General features: G+C 38.1%; 1 protein-coding gene across 1 annotated transcript; it reads right to left on the bottom strand.

Moving 5' to 3' along the window:
- Positions 1 to 363: 363 nt before the first annotated feature.
- CGA (glycoprotein hormones, alpha polypeptide) lies at positions 364 to 13,519 on the bottom strand. The gene is made up of 4 exons (XM_017538921.2): positions 13,375 to 13,519; positions 3,167 to 3,273; positions 1,102 to 1,286; positions 364 to 698 (listed from the first exon to the last, which is right to left on the bottom strand). Exons 2-4 carry the CDS (start codon positions 3,264 to 3,266, stop codon positions 621 to 623), a joined length of 363 nt encoding a protein of 120 aa, XP_017394410.1. The 5' UTR covers positions 3,267 to 3,273; positions 13,375 to 13,519; the 3' UTR covers positions 364 to 620.
- Between the last annotated feature and the right edge of the window lie 1,767 nt (positions 13,520 to 15,286).

The raw sequence follows: 15,286 nt of genomic DNA, 5'->3' as shown, positions 1-15,286 counted from the left end.
AAAAGTTTCTGATCAAACGTTCCCAATATATGGATAATTATTTGTTTAAATTGTGTAAGTGTATTGCCATACTAATGTATCTGTATTTTTATAAAATCCATCAAAATGGAAATTTAAAAATTATATAAAAATGAATAGAAATAGAAGTTCTCATATTTTCTTCTCTTGTCCCAATAAATGTCCTATAAGTAGCCCACCAGCTGAAAGGACTCACACGCTGCTAGAAGGTGTGGTGACAGCAAGGCTCTCCAATGTTAGATCACCAAACACATGTGGCCCCAACTCACTCAATGGCCCACTCTCCTCCATTAATGCTGTCAAAGCAATTGGCTTTACTTTTACTAAGAATGATAATTCAGTGACTGAATGATGATTTAAAAGGCTTTATTTGCAGGGGAACGAGCTAAATACTGTATTCATTCCAAATGAAAAGAACTGGACTACTGATTCCACTGTGGGATAAAGAGAAAGGCAATAAAGCTGCAGTACATCCTTGAAGCGTGTCAAAGCGATATGGTAAGGAAAAGAGGGTTTTAATCTCACAAAGCCATAAACACTGAACAACTTAATCATCCATTCCAGAAAATCAGCAGTCATCACAACAGCACTTGGCAAAACGTTTAAAATTTGTGATGATAACAAGTACTGCAGTGGCACTCCGTGTGGTTCTCCACTTTGATGTCCCCCATTATGGTGGCCTAAAGGGGAAGGAAAAAAACAGATATTATACATTATAGATAGAAGATAGAGAGACAAAATTGAAGAATATTAAATAAAATTGCAGTCTGCTGAAATAAATACGTGCATACTACATTTGCACAGTCCCCCTTTTAAGAGATATTTTTAGCACAAGTAAGCTTACTTTCTCCCAACCTGCCCCTTGTCCCTCTACCACTATTCTCCTTATTCTGAGTAAATCCGGCCTGTACCCACAAGACAATTGGCTCTTTTAATTAGTGGGTAGAAATGTAGTCCCTGCCTGTACAAATGCTCAACAGAGTCTGGGTCATTAACCTTTGGCATTAAACCCCATGGGTGGGGTCTATGAATATTTCTCAGATTGGGCTGTTAGAAAGCTTCTGAGGCCCTTGAGGTTCTTACCTTGGTATATGCTTTAGCTACACAGCAAGAGGACTCTGAGGTGACGTTTTTTGAAACCAACATTGTCTTCTGGGACCTTAACGGAGTGGGATATGCTCTAGAGAAGCAGCAGCCCATGCACTGACGTACTAGGAAACCCATCTTGGAGAAGTATTTGTTTTCCTTTAGCTTGCATTCCGGGCACTCTATTAGGGAAAAAAAAAAAAAAAGGCACAGTCAAATAATCCAAAGATTCAAAAAGAAACTATGAGGGTGGCACAGTTGCTCACACCTGTAGTCCCAGCCCTTTGGGAGGCCAAAGTGGGTGGATCACTTGAGCTCAGGAGTTCGAGAGCAGCCTGGGCAATATGGTGAAACCCCATCTCTACAAAGAAACAAAAATTAGTCAGACCTGATGGCACAAACCTATGGTCCCAGCTACTTGACAGGCTGGGGCAGAAGGGTCGCTTGAAGCTGGAAGGTCAAGGCTGCAGTGAGCCGAGATCATGCCACTGCACTCCAGCCTGAATGACAAAGTGAGACTCTGACTCAAAAAAAGAAAGAAGAAAAGAAAGAAAGAGAAAGGAAAGAAAGAAAGAAGAAAAAGAAAGAAAGAAAGAAAGAAAGAAAGAAAGAAAGAAAGAAAGAAAGAAAGAAAGAAAGAAAGAAAGAAAGAAAGAAGAAAGAAAGAAAGAAAGAAAAAGAGGAAAGAAAATGGGGTGGCTCACACCTGTAATCCTAGCACTTTGGAAGGCCAAGGCAGGTGGATCACCAGAGGGTCATGAGTTCGAGACCAGCCTGGCCAACATGGCGAAAGCCCGTCTCTACTAAAAATACAAAAAAAACTAGCTGGGTGTGGTGGTGTGCACCTGTAATCCCAGCTACTCCGGAGGCTGAGGCAGGAGAATTTCTTGAACCCAGGAGGCAGAGGTTGCAGTGAGCCGAGACTGCACCATTGCACTCCAGCCTGGGCAAAAGAGCAAGATTCTGTCTCAAAAAAAAAAAAAAAAAAAAAAAAAAAAAAAAAAAAAAAAAAAAAGAAAGAAAGAAAGAAAAGAGAAAACAAACAACAAAGGAAAAAAAACTATGAATGTTTTCTTATTATGGGATGGTGAATATTATTTTTCCATCAAAAATGAAAGGGAACTAAGTAAGTGCTTTTTGGTTATATGTTAATCTTCACTGATAATATCTATTTAATATTTATACTAATTAGAGTAATGTTCATAGGAAATAAAATTTAAAAACAAACATTTTTACAGATATGCATAGAAAATTTCAGTTGTAGTCACTCTTTATTCAAGCATGGATTCTCTATCCCAATGCTAACGGCATGCCTAAAGGAAACATAAACTTGACAGATGAAAACATCATGTTCAACTGAAAAGAAAATTATGCCCAAAGGGAAAATATTTTCCCCTTTAGAATCTGCTATTGTTTTTCCCGCAGTAACTCCAAATATTGACAGAGAGAAATATGTCAAAATTAAGAAAGCTTGGTGAGTGTAAAGAGCCTGATATTAGATCAGGCGTCTCCACTTGGGACCTGGATTAAAATATTACCACTTATCTAGAGAAAAACCATAACCAATAGTAGCTCACAATTTCAAAGCAGAAGGAATTATATCAGCTACTATATGAGATTTTTCAGACAATACAACAAAACAAATTTGCTGTATAAAATGGTTTTGTTTTTCCTCACTTGTTAACTGATGTGGAAATTCATCTACAAAGGCAATGTTAAAATCTTCTCAAATCTTCTGGGAGAAATGTAAAAAAAACTGAGCTAACTGAATAAGGAGCATTTTCTTCTTGTAAGACTCAAATAAAGAATAATAAGGAATCTATTTCAGATGAAAATGTACAGGCTGCTCTATAAATGGTTGTGTAAGATATCATTTTCACTGCACATTTTCTGAACTTAATTTAATTTTATGTTCACAGTCTACAAGTGCTTAGATGTGAATCCAGCAGCAAAGATTTATTACTTTTGAAAAGGAGGTAGAAATGTAATTAATGGAGTTATTGATGTACATCTACAAATGTGTGTTGTGCTTATTACTTCAAACTCAAGCCTGGTCACATACCCTGCCCTGTAAACTCGCCATCAGGAAGGGAATGGAGAATATGCAGAAACACCGACAAAGTGACCAGAATGATAGCTGCATATTTTCTGTAGGAATCCATGGCTCTCCTGCAGACAGACATGGGAAAAGAAAAAGAGTTAATCTAAAATTGGCTTACCACCCATAACAACAACCAGTAGTTTCAACATTACAAATAATAATAGTTATCAGTGTCTTGACCTCTCTGCTTTTAGCTCCCAACATATACTAAACCATGTAAATTTTTTTTTAAGTTCTCCTTAGGAAGGAAGTAGATAACTGAAGCTTCTCATTTCTCACATTAACTTTTAGAAATGGGTTTAATAATAATTACAGTAAATTCTCTTTTTAAATATGTCATCCTGTTAAGAAGCCTCAATATTCTTATTTGTAAAACATGGAACTCAGGTAATACCTAAGAAAATATATATAAGCTCATATATGACATATAAAATACACAATCATTTGATGGAGGATAAACACAAAGTATTCAACATTATCAGCCACTAAGGAAATGCAAATTAAAACCACAATGACATATTATGCCTCTATCAGAATGGCTAAAATAAAAAATAACACCAAACACTGGCATGGATGCAGAGAACCAAGATAACTTGGCATTGCTGGTGGGAATATAAAATGGTACAGTCACCCTGGGAAATAGTTTGGCAGTTTCTGATGAAACTAAACATGTACTTACCATATGCCCCAACAGTTGCACTTTTGGGCATTTATTTCAGAGAAATGAAGACTATATTCACGCAAAACTTATATATGAATATTCACAGAGACTTTATTTAGAGTAGCCAAAAAACTGGAAACAATTCAAATGACCTTCAGCAGGTGAATGTTTATACAAATGATGGTATATCCATAGTGTGGAATACTGCCCAGCAACAAAAAAATGAACACACTATTGATACACACAGCAACTCGAATGGATCTCAAGAAAATTATGCTGACTGAAGGCTGAATACTATAGGATTCCATTTATATAACACTGTGAAAATAAAATTATAGAGATAGAGAATAGATTAATGGTTTCAAAGAGTTAGCATTGGGAAAGAAGTGTGTAAGGGTGAGCGTGGCTCTAAAGGGATAGCACAGGGAGCTGTGGTGATGGGATAGTTGCGTGTTGACAGGGATATTAGTCACACTAATCTACACATGAGATAAAATCGCATAACAGAGTACTAGTACTATGTGTGTACGTGTGTGTCTGTGTCTTAAGTCTGAATAAGTTACAGTTTTCAGCAATGTCAGTTCTCTGGTATTCACATTGTACTATAGTTATACAAGATAATTATCAATAGGGGAACAAGCTGAGGGTATATAGGACTTCTCTGTACATTTTTTGTGACTTTCTCTGAATCTACAATTATTCCAAGTAAAAAGTTTTTTAAAAAAATAATTCAGAGGCCAGGCGTGATGGCTCATGCCTATAATCTCAGCACTTTGGGAGGCCAGGGCGGGCGGATCACGAGGTCAGGAGATGAAGATCAGCCTGGCCAACACGGTGAAACCCCGTCTCTATTAAAAACACAGAAAATTAGCCAGGCGTGGTGTCACGCACCTGTAGTCCCAACTACTCCAGAGGCTGAGGCAGGAGAATCGCTTGAACCCAGAAGGCGGAGGTTGCAGTGAGCCAAGATCGTGCCACTGCACTCCAGCCTGGGCGACAGAGCGAGATTCCATTTCAAAAATAATACTAATAATACTACTAATAATAATAATTCTGAATGAGGTTTAAAGGTACAGGTGGGTCAAAACTTGTGGTTATTTTTCATGCAGACTGACATAATAGGGCCGAGTTTTTGCTAGATGTTTACATTAACCCATAACACTTCTTAGGAATAATTTGTCAGAGAGGAGAACTAAGTTCATAATACTTGTCGAGTATATCTATCCTGAAAATTTGAAATCTAAAATGGCCCACAGTCCGAAACATTTTGAGCACCAACATGACAACACAAGTGGAAAATTCCACGCATAAATATTTAACACATACTTTGTTTATGTGCAAAATATTTTAAATATTGTATAAAATTACCTTCAGCCTGTGTGTTTCAGACATGAAACAAATAAATTTTATGTTTAGACATGGGTCTTATCCCCAATATATGTACATGCAAATATTCCAAAATTCAAAAAAATGCATAATCTAAAACACCTTTCATCCACAGCGTTTCAGATATAGGATACTCAACCTGTATAGAAATTCAGATTGTGTAAGTAGGAAAGCTAAAACAAATGTATGTCATTACTTCTACCTGATATATGTATCTGTACCTAAGTAATTTTGAGTTCCATTTATCTTCATATATAATTAACAATGAATAAATATTGTTCTAAGTCAGTGGTTCTCAAAGTGTGATCTAGGAACCCCAAACACTTTCAGTGGATCTGTGAGGTTAAAATGATTTTCATAATAATACTAAAATGTTGTTTGCCTCTGTTTCCTCTTCATCCTCTTGAGTATTCAGAGAACTTTTCTAGAGGCTACATGACATGTAATTTCACAACAGGTTGAATGAAGAAGCACGTGAGAATTTAGTTGTGTTCTGTTAGACCAGACAATGAAAAGTTTTGCAAAAAGGTAAAACAATGGCACTCTTATCACTAACATTTTTTTCTTGAAAATTGTCATTTAAAAAAATAAATATATGTTATCTGTGTTAACACATGATAGATTTTTCTAAGTGAATAAATATTTGAAAACTTTAACGTAGCCATTAAATATTGATGGATATAACCTCATGAATAGAAGCTCTTTGGGGTCTCCAATAACTTTTAAGAGTGTAAAAAGGTTCTGAGACCAAAAAGTTTGAGAACCACTCTGCTAAGTAATACACAAAGCTATAAGAAAATTTTCAGAATTAAAACTAGTTTCCTTTTTAAACTAGTATCATTTTTGTGCTTTAATATTGCAGCTCATATATTATGAAAATTCAGCCATCATGCAGTGAACAACTATATCAGAATTAATTCAGAGAGAAACATTTATAATAAGATTGCAGAATGTGAAAGCATGAAGTCAATGTGCATTTTAAGAATTGGCTTTATAATAAAACGAAAAGCAGATTGAAAAAGTGAAACAAAAATCGCTATTGCTGTAGCAGAAACTGTTTTCTTGCTTTGCCTTTATTTTGAAAACAGATGACATTAACCAAGTAAAAACAGAATAAACTTCAAATTCTAGGTGATTTTGAAAGCATTTTAATAAATCTTTTTTATCATCCTAATCACCCTCAGCTTTTTCTGTTTTAAAATTCAAAACAAAATATTAACAATCGGGGAGGGGGGAATTACATTCTGCTGGGATTTATGCTATTTTGCAAAAATATGCTCAATCTAAAGTCAGATTTGCTTTCAGCCTCTTTTGGTATTCCACATGAGTATTTTCCAAAAATTCATAGGCCCTGTACATGGAACCTCAGACTAATCTACAATATGCATCAACATACCCTTATATCCCGTCACTCACCATATCAAGATAATGTGAGTCCAAGAAAATATGTGTTTTCTCAACTTGGCCTTCTTTCTTTCACTTTGCAGTTCATCTACTTCAGAGTCTTTTAAGGAGCTGCCCAACTGCCAGATTCACTGTGAAGTTTTCACCCAACCCCAAAGACAAAATAAATATCTTTCTCCACTGCACTTGCTTGTCACTTGGCTTATAATTCTTAGATAATGCCCCACAGTCTAGCCAATTATGTGCATGTCTATCTCTTCATCCACAAAGAAAGCTTCTTTCTATTTAAATTAAAAATGGGGTCTTGGGAGGTGGAAGCTGCAGTGAGGTGAGATTGCGCCACTGCACTCTAGCCTGGGCAACGGAGAGACTCCATCAGGAAGGAAGGAAGAGAGGGACGGAGGGAAAGAAAGAAAAAAAGAAGAAATGGATATGTCACTGTGTTCTGTAGGCCGATCTGGAGCTCCTGAGCTCAAGCAATCCTCCCACTTCAGCCTCCAAATTGCTGAAATTACAGGTGTGGGCCACTGTGCCCATCATGAGAAAGCTTCTTCAAGATAGAAACTATCCACCTTTAATCTACCATTACCCTAGCACAAGACCTCACACAAAGTAAATGATCAATAAAGTTATGTTGAATTATAATATTATCAATCAAAAGCTGCTAACATAAAGTTGTCATTCACACTAAGAAGCAAGATAACCCTTGAATGACAACTTAGAGTAAATGTTCAGTAGAGTCAAATATTTTCATATAATTTTATTAGAGAGTATGTTCTCACCTAGCTATAAAATTGTAGCTGACTAATATGTGAATTTATAAATGTTGCATATGTCACACGGAGCAACCATTTTATGCTAAGACATAAAAGTCATAAAAATTCAAAAGAAACCATTAATAAAAAACATATAATAGCTCCAGGGTTTAAATTGGTTCCTCTTAGTTCGTATTAAAAAATATATATGCCCAAATTTAGATTCCTGAAATAACGTGACTCTGTGAGGAAAAGGTAGTGAAGGAGTGAAGGATGTGCTATTCCAAAATATGCCAGATTGGTATATTGATTATTTTGAGTTGAAAACATTGGTGAAATTTTAGTTGCAGAAAGAGTGAGCTGAACTTGTTGCTCTCTGCATGCAGCGAGCAATGATGCCCCTCTGGGAGGGGCACCTTTTCCATGCCAGGGTGAGAAAATAGCCCTTATCATCAGAGACTTGGAAATGGAGGCTATGATGGTCCAGAATAACCCTACTTAATGAAGTGACCCTTAACTTCCACCTCTTTTACACCTCCTCCTCCTCACATATTTCTTTTTTTTTTTTTTTTTTTTGAAATGGAATCTCACTCAGTCACCCAGGCTGGAGTGCAGTGACGCAGCCTGGACTCACTGCAACCTCCGCCTCCCTTGTTCAAGTGATTCTTCTGCCTCAGCCTCCAGAGTAGCTGGGATTACAGGTGCCTGCCACCACACCTGGCTAATCTTTGTATTTTTAGTAGAGATGGGGTTTCACCATGTTGCCCAGGCTGGTCTCAAACTCCTGACTTCAAGCAATCCACCCGCCTCAGCCTCCCAAAGTGCTGGGATAACAGGCATGAGCCACCATGTCTGGCCACCAGATGTTCTTTGTCCTGTCATTTCTTCTCCAATTTATCACTTGTCTAAAAAGTATAAAAGCATCTTGCTTTGGCCACTTCTTCAGACTTCACTCTCTTGTAAACATCCCAATGTACATGTAAAACTAATAAAATTTGCATATTTCTCTCTTATTAATATGAAAGAGAATTTGACTCCCAGATCCAGCTGAAGAGCCTACTAAGAGCTAAAAGGGGGTTGGAGGTGATGTCTGGTTCCCCTACAATAGTGTTTGTTTTGGTTTTGGTTGTTGTTGTTGCTGTTGTTTGAGGGGTTTTGGGGGTTTGGTTTGGTTTGGTTTTTTCTTTGAGACAGGGTCTCTCTCTGCCTCCCTGGCTAGAGGACAGTGGTGCAGTCATGGCTCATTGCAGCCTTGACCTCCCAGCATTAAGCGATCTTCCCATCTCAGCCTCCCGAGTAGCTGGAACTACAGGCATGCATTGCCACGCGCTGCTCATTTTTTATATTTTTTTATAGAGACAGGTTTCATAATGTTGCCCAGGCTGGTCTCAAACTCCTGGGCTTAAGCGATATGCCTGCCTCAGCCTCTCAAACTGCTAGTATTACAGGTGTGAGCTACCTTACCTGGCCCAATAGCATTCTAAAAAGCATAAGAGGATATTATTACCATAGCTTACCATTATTATTTAACATATGTTTGCACAATATTTTCATTGTGATTAAGTATAATTAATAATTATATTTCTATAATAGAATTAAATGATTTCTGAAATAGGCAAATACTCTACCAGTATGCCATAGAAGCCATATACACATATTAAATACATACATACATCAATAATATATATCTTGACACACCAAGTATCACACACATACACATACATACACATCCCCATGCATATATTAATAATCTTTCCAAGAAGGTCACAAGTGCTTGAAACAATGTGACATCCAGGCCCTTTGCTTGCAAACATGTTGCCATTGCTCCCCACTGCCAGAGAGTGGTGAGGTTGGTTTTTCTAAAGGTGGTGATAGCTGGAGTGACTCATCTACAGTCTCTACACCAGGAAGCCCAAATGACTCATAACACATTCTTGAGATGACTAGGCTAGGATTAGAGGCATAATCGTGTGTTAACGAAACAGACTAAATCTAACTGACTTCTAGAGGGTTAACCTAAGTCTTCACCTCTTTAGCCCCATCTAATCCCACTTCCACATCAAACAGTGGTATGTCTATCTTTGTACCCCATTTCATCTAAGTAGGCCCTATGACTGCTTTGACCAGGAATATAGCAGTAGTGACACTGGGCAAGTAGTAGGTATATCCCTTAACTGACCTGGCAGCTCCTGCTTCCCATCTCTTAGAAACCAGCTGCCATGTAAGAAATGCTCCCACACTGAGACCACCACAGGATAGGAAGGCCAAGCCACATGAAGATACTCTGGAGGGTAAAGTGTCACATGGAGAAAGAGAAAGAGGCCAAGAGGTAACGAGGTACTAGACATGTGAGTGAAGAAGCCATCCTGGATGACTAGCCCAGCTGAGCTTTTAGATGACTCCAGCCGCAATCACCATCTGACTGCACTGCATGAAAAACTCGAGTTAAGAACAGCCTACTTGAGCTCAGTCCCCAGTGGAACTTTGAAAGATAATTTGTTATTTTACTCACTAAGTTTTCAAGTAACTTGATGGATAACAATAAATAACTGGACCAACCGCATTCTCTTATAACAAACATTTCTCCAAAGTCTGAGATATAGAACCACAATCTTGCCTCCACTTTCTCTTCTGTGCATATGGCAGGCTGGGTGTGGAGGGTCTTAATACAACACATATTAAGTTAACCTATTACAGAAAATGTAACAAAGCATTTTAAAAAATGGAGTTAGCATTCAATGCACTATCTGTAATACTGAATATGGTAACAATAATATCTTATATTTTTAAAAAATAACACCTACCATTAACTGAGCACTCATGTGTGCTAGACATTCTTTTGGGCACCTTGCACTCACAAATATATTCACTCGTCATGACAATCTTGTGTGGTATCATTCTCATTTTTGTAAAGAAATTCCAGAGGTGAAGTAATCTATACAAGGTCACATAATTAGTTACTGGCAAAGCCAAGATTTTAAAATGTCTCTTTACAATTCCAAACTCCAAACTGAACCACACTTCATTGTACTGCCTTTAAATCTTTACATTTTACAATGAACTTTTTAAATGTTGTTTTCAGATGACATATCCCTAAATAAGATGCTGACATCTTTTTTAAGAACAATGTTATCTGCCAGTTTAATATAACTTACTGATGTATTTTTTATTTTACATATTTATTTAACTTCACCTTCTTCAGAACTGCTTTTAAAGAGCCATTTCTGCCACACCCATTAGCTCAGGCCAGTAATCCCAGCACTTTGGGAGGCCAAAGCAGGCGGATTGCTTGAGCCCAGGAGTTCAAGACAGGACTGGGCAACATTGTAAAATCACATATCTATTAAAATACATAAATTAGCTGGGCATGGTAGCATGGGCCTGTAGTTCCAGCTACTCAAGGAGGCTGAGGTGGGAAGATTGCTGGAGCCCAGGAGGATGAAGCTGCAGTGAGCCAAGATCAAGCCACTGCACTCCAGCCTGGGAGACAGTGAGAAACACTGTCTCAAAAAAGAGAGAGAGAGAGAGATGGGGGGGTGGGGGGGGAAGGAAGGAAGGGAGGGAGGGAGGGAAAGAAAGAAAGAAAGAAAGAAATCTCAGGTATTTTATAACTGATCAGATTATGAGGACTAAGGACTATGAGGATGTTTGCAGTGGGGAACAGCAGAGGAACAGGGAAAGAGGAAAAAGGCTGTCTTCCTTTTTTTTTTTTCTAATACATGGTCTCTCTCTGTCGCTCAGACTGGAGTGCAGTGCCACGGTCTCGGCTCACCACAGTCTCAACTTCCCGAGCTCAGGCGATCCTCCCATCTTAGCCTTCCAGGCAACTGGTACTACAGGAGCATGCCGGCAAGCCTGGATAATTTGCGGAATTTTTTTTGTTTTGTTTTGTTTGTTTTGTTTTGTCCTGTTTGGAGAGACAGGGTTTCTCCATGTTCCCCAGACTGGTCATCTCCTGGGCTCAAACAATATCCCCGCCTCCACCTCCCAAAGTGCTAGAATTACAGGCGTGAGCCACCGTGCCTGGCCAGCATTGGCTTTCACATACGTTCACTTGCTTTATTTTCTTTACACCTGTGTCATAGATTAGAAAACTACATATTAGAGAATTTAAAAGATTTGTCAAAGTTGCTCAGAAAGTGATCTGGTCCAAAATAGTGTCCCTCCATTTATACTACCCCTATAGCCTAGAAGTTTACCATTAATTCATGTCCTCCTCTAGGACTTGGAGTCACACGTGAATCATGCTGTTACTTGTCTAATTTGATTTCTAATATTGTCATTGATCCTACCCCTAGTTCAGCCTAAGTGCCCAATCTTAAACCCCAGAATATTAAGGATGCTGGATCATTTCTACAATGTTATCTCCAAGCCTGATGAACCAAGAAATTGCTAGGTTACTTTGTACAACATTACAGTGGCACTGCTGTAACATTATACGCCAAATCCAGAATTTGCAAGGATCAGGAGTTGATTGCAAACTACTCTAGGATTCACAATCTGTAAAAATGGAAGTTTAGTGCTATGGACAATGTTGTTCTCAATGGAAATGTAAGTTCACTACTGCAAATTTTATCTTTGTGAAAGCAGATTACTTTGATCTGCTTTTAAGCAAGATGTACATTACCTTCTAAGTTAGTCATTTCTGTTACCCAGCTACTACTTTGAGTTTTCATGTAACTTTGGGTCTCACATTAAAAAGAGATGTACACTGAAACTGAAAATCTGCTCTGGAACATAATTAATTGGTTTTCTAACATTTTTCTCACATGCTGCCCTTTTCAGCAGGAAATGGTAAGAAATATGAGTCACTTAAAATGTCAATGACTCTTTCTGCAAAAAATAATAACAAACTTAAGAAAACCAAAGTTGAAATTAAACTGAAAACACACAAACCTTTATAAATGGTGGCTGCTCTTATCTTTTTTAAATAATTCAAAACTATAGCAAAGTATTACGTGCAATTTTGTTGACCAATATTGTGAATAGTTGAATTGACGTTAAGTCAAGTAATTATTTAAAATATGCCTTCGGGAGCTTTAGAATATTCCTTTTCTAAAGTAAAATATCTGACTTTTGACTGGGAAAAAGATTAAAGATCTTAGGAAACAAAATTCCCATGGGGATGAAAGGGAGCTTCTGCATTCCTAAGGGACCCATATAATGTCAGTCCATAATTCTTCACACACGCCCGTATCCCGTTCTTCAGTGCTAATAAGGAGGGACAAAAAAGCTCTTTCATTTTTTAGTCTCTATTTCCCAATCAGCCACCATTTCAATCAGCGCTAATGCAAAGATAACCAAGGTTAGCTACAAAAAAGTTTCCAGAAACTCATCACATCTACACAATTATACTAGGGCAAGTGACTTACTATTGCAAACTCATGAATAATAGTGGAGAAATACTACCAACTCTGATTTTTGTAGCATCTTATTAAAGAAAAAAATGAAAACATTGATATTCAAAAATTCCATGCTCCTATTCAAGTGTGCATGAGAACATCTATTCAAAAGATAATCAGAAGCTATGGTCATTCGGCTGAACAAGTGAGCCGCTTTATCATGGGCCAGTGTGAAGATATAGTTATACATCACTTAAAAATGGATAATAAGACAATATCAAAACATCTACTTGCCCTCCGTCTGACTCCTAGAAGCCGCTCAAAAGAGTGCCTTTCCAATGACATCCAATAATTCTTGAGGAAAATTTTTAGATGCTGACAGGCACTCAAGCGTCTCAGCAGGAGACATTGGGTTTCTGGCTTCTAGATAACATCTTAGCCTATGGTCACAGCCACAGTTTTACAGACTTCCTCCCAATTCACTTGTGAATGCTGGAAAGAGAATGAGTAAAAGCCTATCTCTCTTCTTACTAAGATGTGTGCAGAGATTCTGAAATCTTTATTTTCTCAAATATTTTACTCCTCAATTAAAATCCCCCAAAATTATTTCATTCATTTTACCTTTTTCTGGGCTTTTTGCAGGATGTGTTCAGGGCAGTTGACTGTAGATCTGAAGAGGGATTTTAGCTTCGTCGTGTGATTTCTCAGTAACTGCAGTTAATAAAGTCCTCACCTGCTTTTTATACCAGCAGAGTAATAAGCCTACATGTTTCCACCTGCATCTAAGCCCTGGGATCAACAGTAAATTCCATCCAATGATTGAATGGCACTTGGTGTAATTACCATGACATCAATTTGATCTTATCTTGTTTCAACATTTAGATCATTTTTGTTTTGAGCCATTTTCAGGCAATGGTGACCACAAGGTCAGCCTATGAAAAGAGAGTACACTGTCACTTTGTACGTAATTTTATTGAGCCTTACACATAACATCCTGAAAGTTGACACTTTCCTATAAACAAGAGACATTTCATTAGCTAAGTACCTGATATTTACCTAAACAAGAGCTGTAGATTTCAGAAAATAGCTATAGAGCATTTCCAGGTTTATACCACTCACTATTCCACTAGGAAACAGAAAAATAAAACACATGCCTATTTAGACTTTTCTAAAATTAACGTGCATCTGAATTTACTAAAGATGCATGAGAAAGGAATGAGACAATTCTAAGAAGGACTGAATGGTTCTCAATATATGTGACTGCTTTTTGTTGTTGTTTCTCATTTCACTTTTGTAAAGCTCAGTTTCTGCCTGAACAGAGAATATGTATGTTATGGCTTGCCAGATGTGGGGACACTTAGCTCCAAGGTTCCCAACCCAGTGACACCCTAAAACATGCACAGCTCTTCAGACTACTGTGACTTCTTTTTTGCACGGAAATTATTGAAGGAATGTGTACTCTTTCCGGGTCCACAAGGGGGCGTAGTTTTAAGGGCAAGAACTTCCTGGTGCCATAACCCCCTCCCATCTCTCTCCATCCAGGAAATTTAACTGTTTGTGTTTGAATTTCACCGGTAAGGGAAGAAACTAAGAGTCAATAACTCCAGTGGTAGTTCTAAGGAACTCTTTTCATTGGCCAGGGGACTTAGAGAAGGTGGGGGTTCCTCTCAGGTTAAAAGTCCCCTTCCACACCCCTTCAGACTCCATGCTTGAGTCCCCTTCCACTAACACTGCCTTCGTGAAAGCCATCTTTCTCTCTCCTGGATTTGTCCTTGGACTCACTGGAAATGTTCCTCTTTTTAGATTCTTCCTTATCTTTTCTAGTGCTACTTTTCTTGCTTCCCAAAGGTGACATCTGTATTTTGGAAGCACGATCATTTCCCATCTCTTCACGCTCTTCCATATTTCTGTCTGAATTTCTTTGAAATTTGTCTTGGGTAATATGTGATGTATACATTTTTTCATCTTTAGACTGTCCCACGTCTGGGGTTCCCTTCCGCACACCCTCCCTGTCTTCCCCTCTGAAACTCCATCTGTCTCTATTCCCTTCCACTTAGTGTGGAAGCTGCTCTTCTCTCCTGGATTCCATCTTTCTGGATTCTCTCACTCGGTGTGACAGTTAGCTGTTTCTTTCTCTGTCCTTCTGTTTCTCTCTCTCTCTCTTTTTAAATAAAATCACCTTCTACAAACACTTTTGAGTCTGGCATTTACTGCGCACTGCGCCATGGTCTCCTCTCTCATTCTTGAGAAGGCAGGAGACCAAGAACCTGGAGAAACGTCCTCTCATGGGAGCTGAGGGCACCCTGAACCTCTGAACCCCAATATTACATTATGACCCTTCAAAAGTTCCCATTTTTACTCTTCTCAGTACACAAAGGAATTAGCTTAGATACAGACTACCAAGGACCTCTTCAGTGAAGAGTTTAGAAGAACCATGTGATACAAAAAGCTACTCTTGTTTAACATAAACAAACTTAACAACGAAAGCAGTTGTTCTGTGATTTATTTTCTGTGATAAACAAATTTGTTTAGG

The sequence above is a fragment of the Cebus imitator genome, unplaced genomic scaffold (assembly GCF_001604975.1).
Source record: "Cebus imitator isolate Cc_AM_T3 unplaced genomic scaffold, Cebus_imitator-1.0 Scaffold117, whole genome shotgun sequence".
Taxonomy (NCBI): domain Eukaryota; kingdom Metazoa; phylum Chordata; class Mammalia; order Primates; family Cebidae; genus Cebus; species Cebus imitator.
Note: the sequence above shows the minus strand (reverse complement) of the source record. Positions and strands in the feature narration are given on the sequence as shown.

Coding starts and splice junctions, on each gene's coding strand:
- CGA (XM_017538921.2), bottom strand. CDS start 3,266: ATGGATTCCTACAGAAAATATGCAGCTATCATTCTGGTCACTTTGTCG. Junction 1,287..3,166: donor TGGCGAGTTTACAGGGCAGG/GTATGTGACCAG, acceptor TTTCCCTAATAG/AGTGCCCGGAATGCAAGCTA. Junction 699..1,101: donor TAGCTAAAGCATATACCAAG/GTAAGAACCTCA, acceptor CTTCCCCTTTAG/GCCACCATAATGGGGGACAT.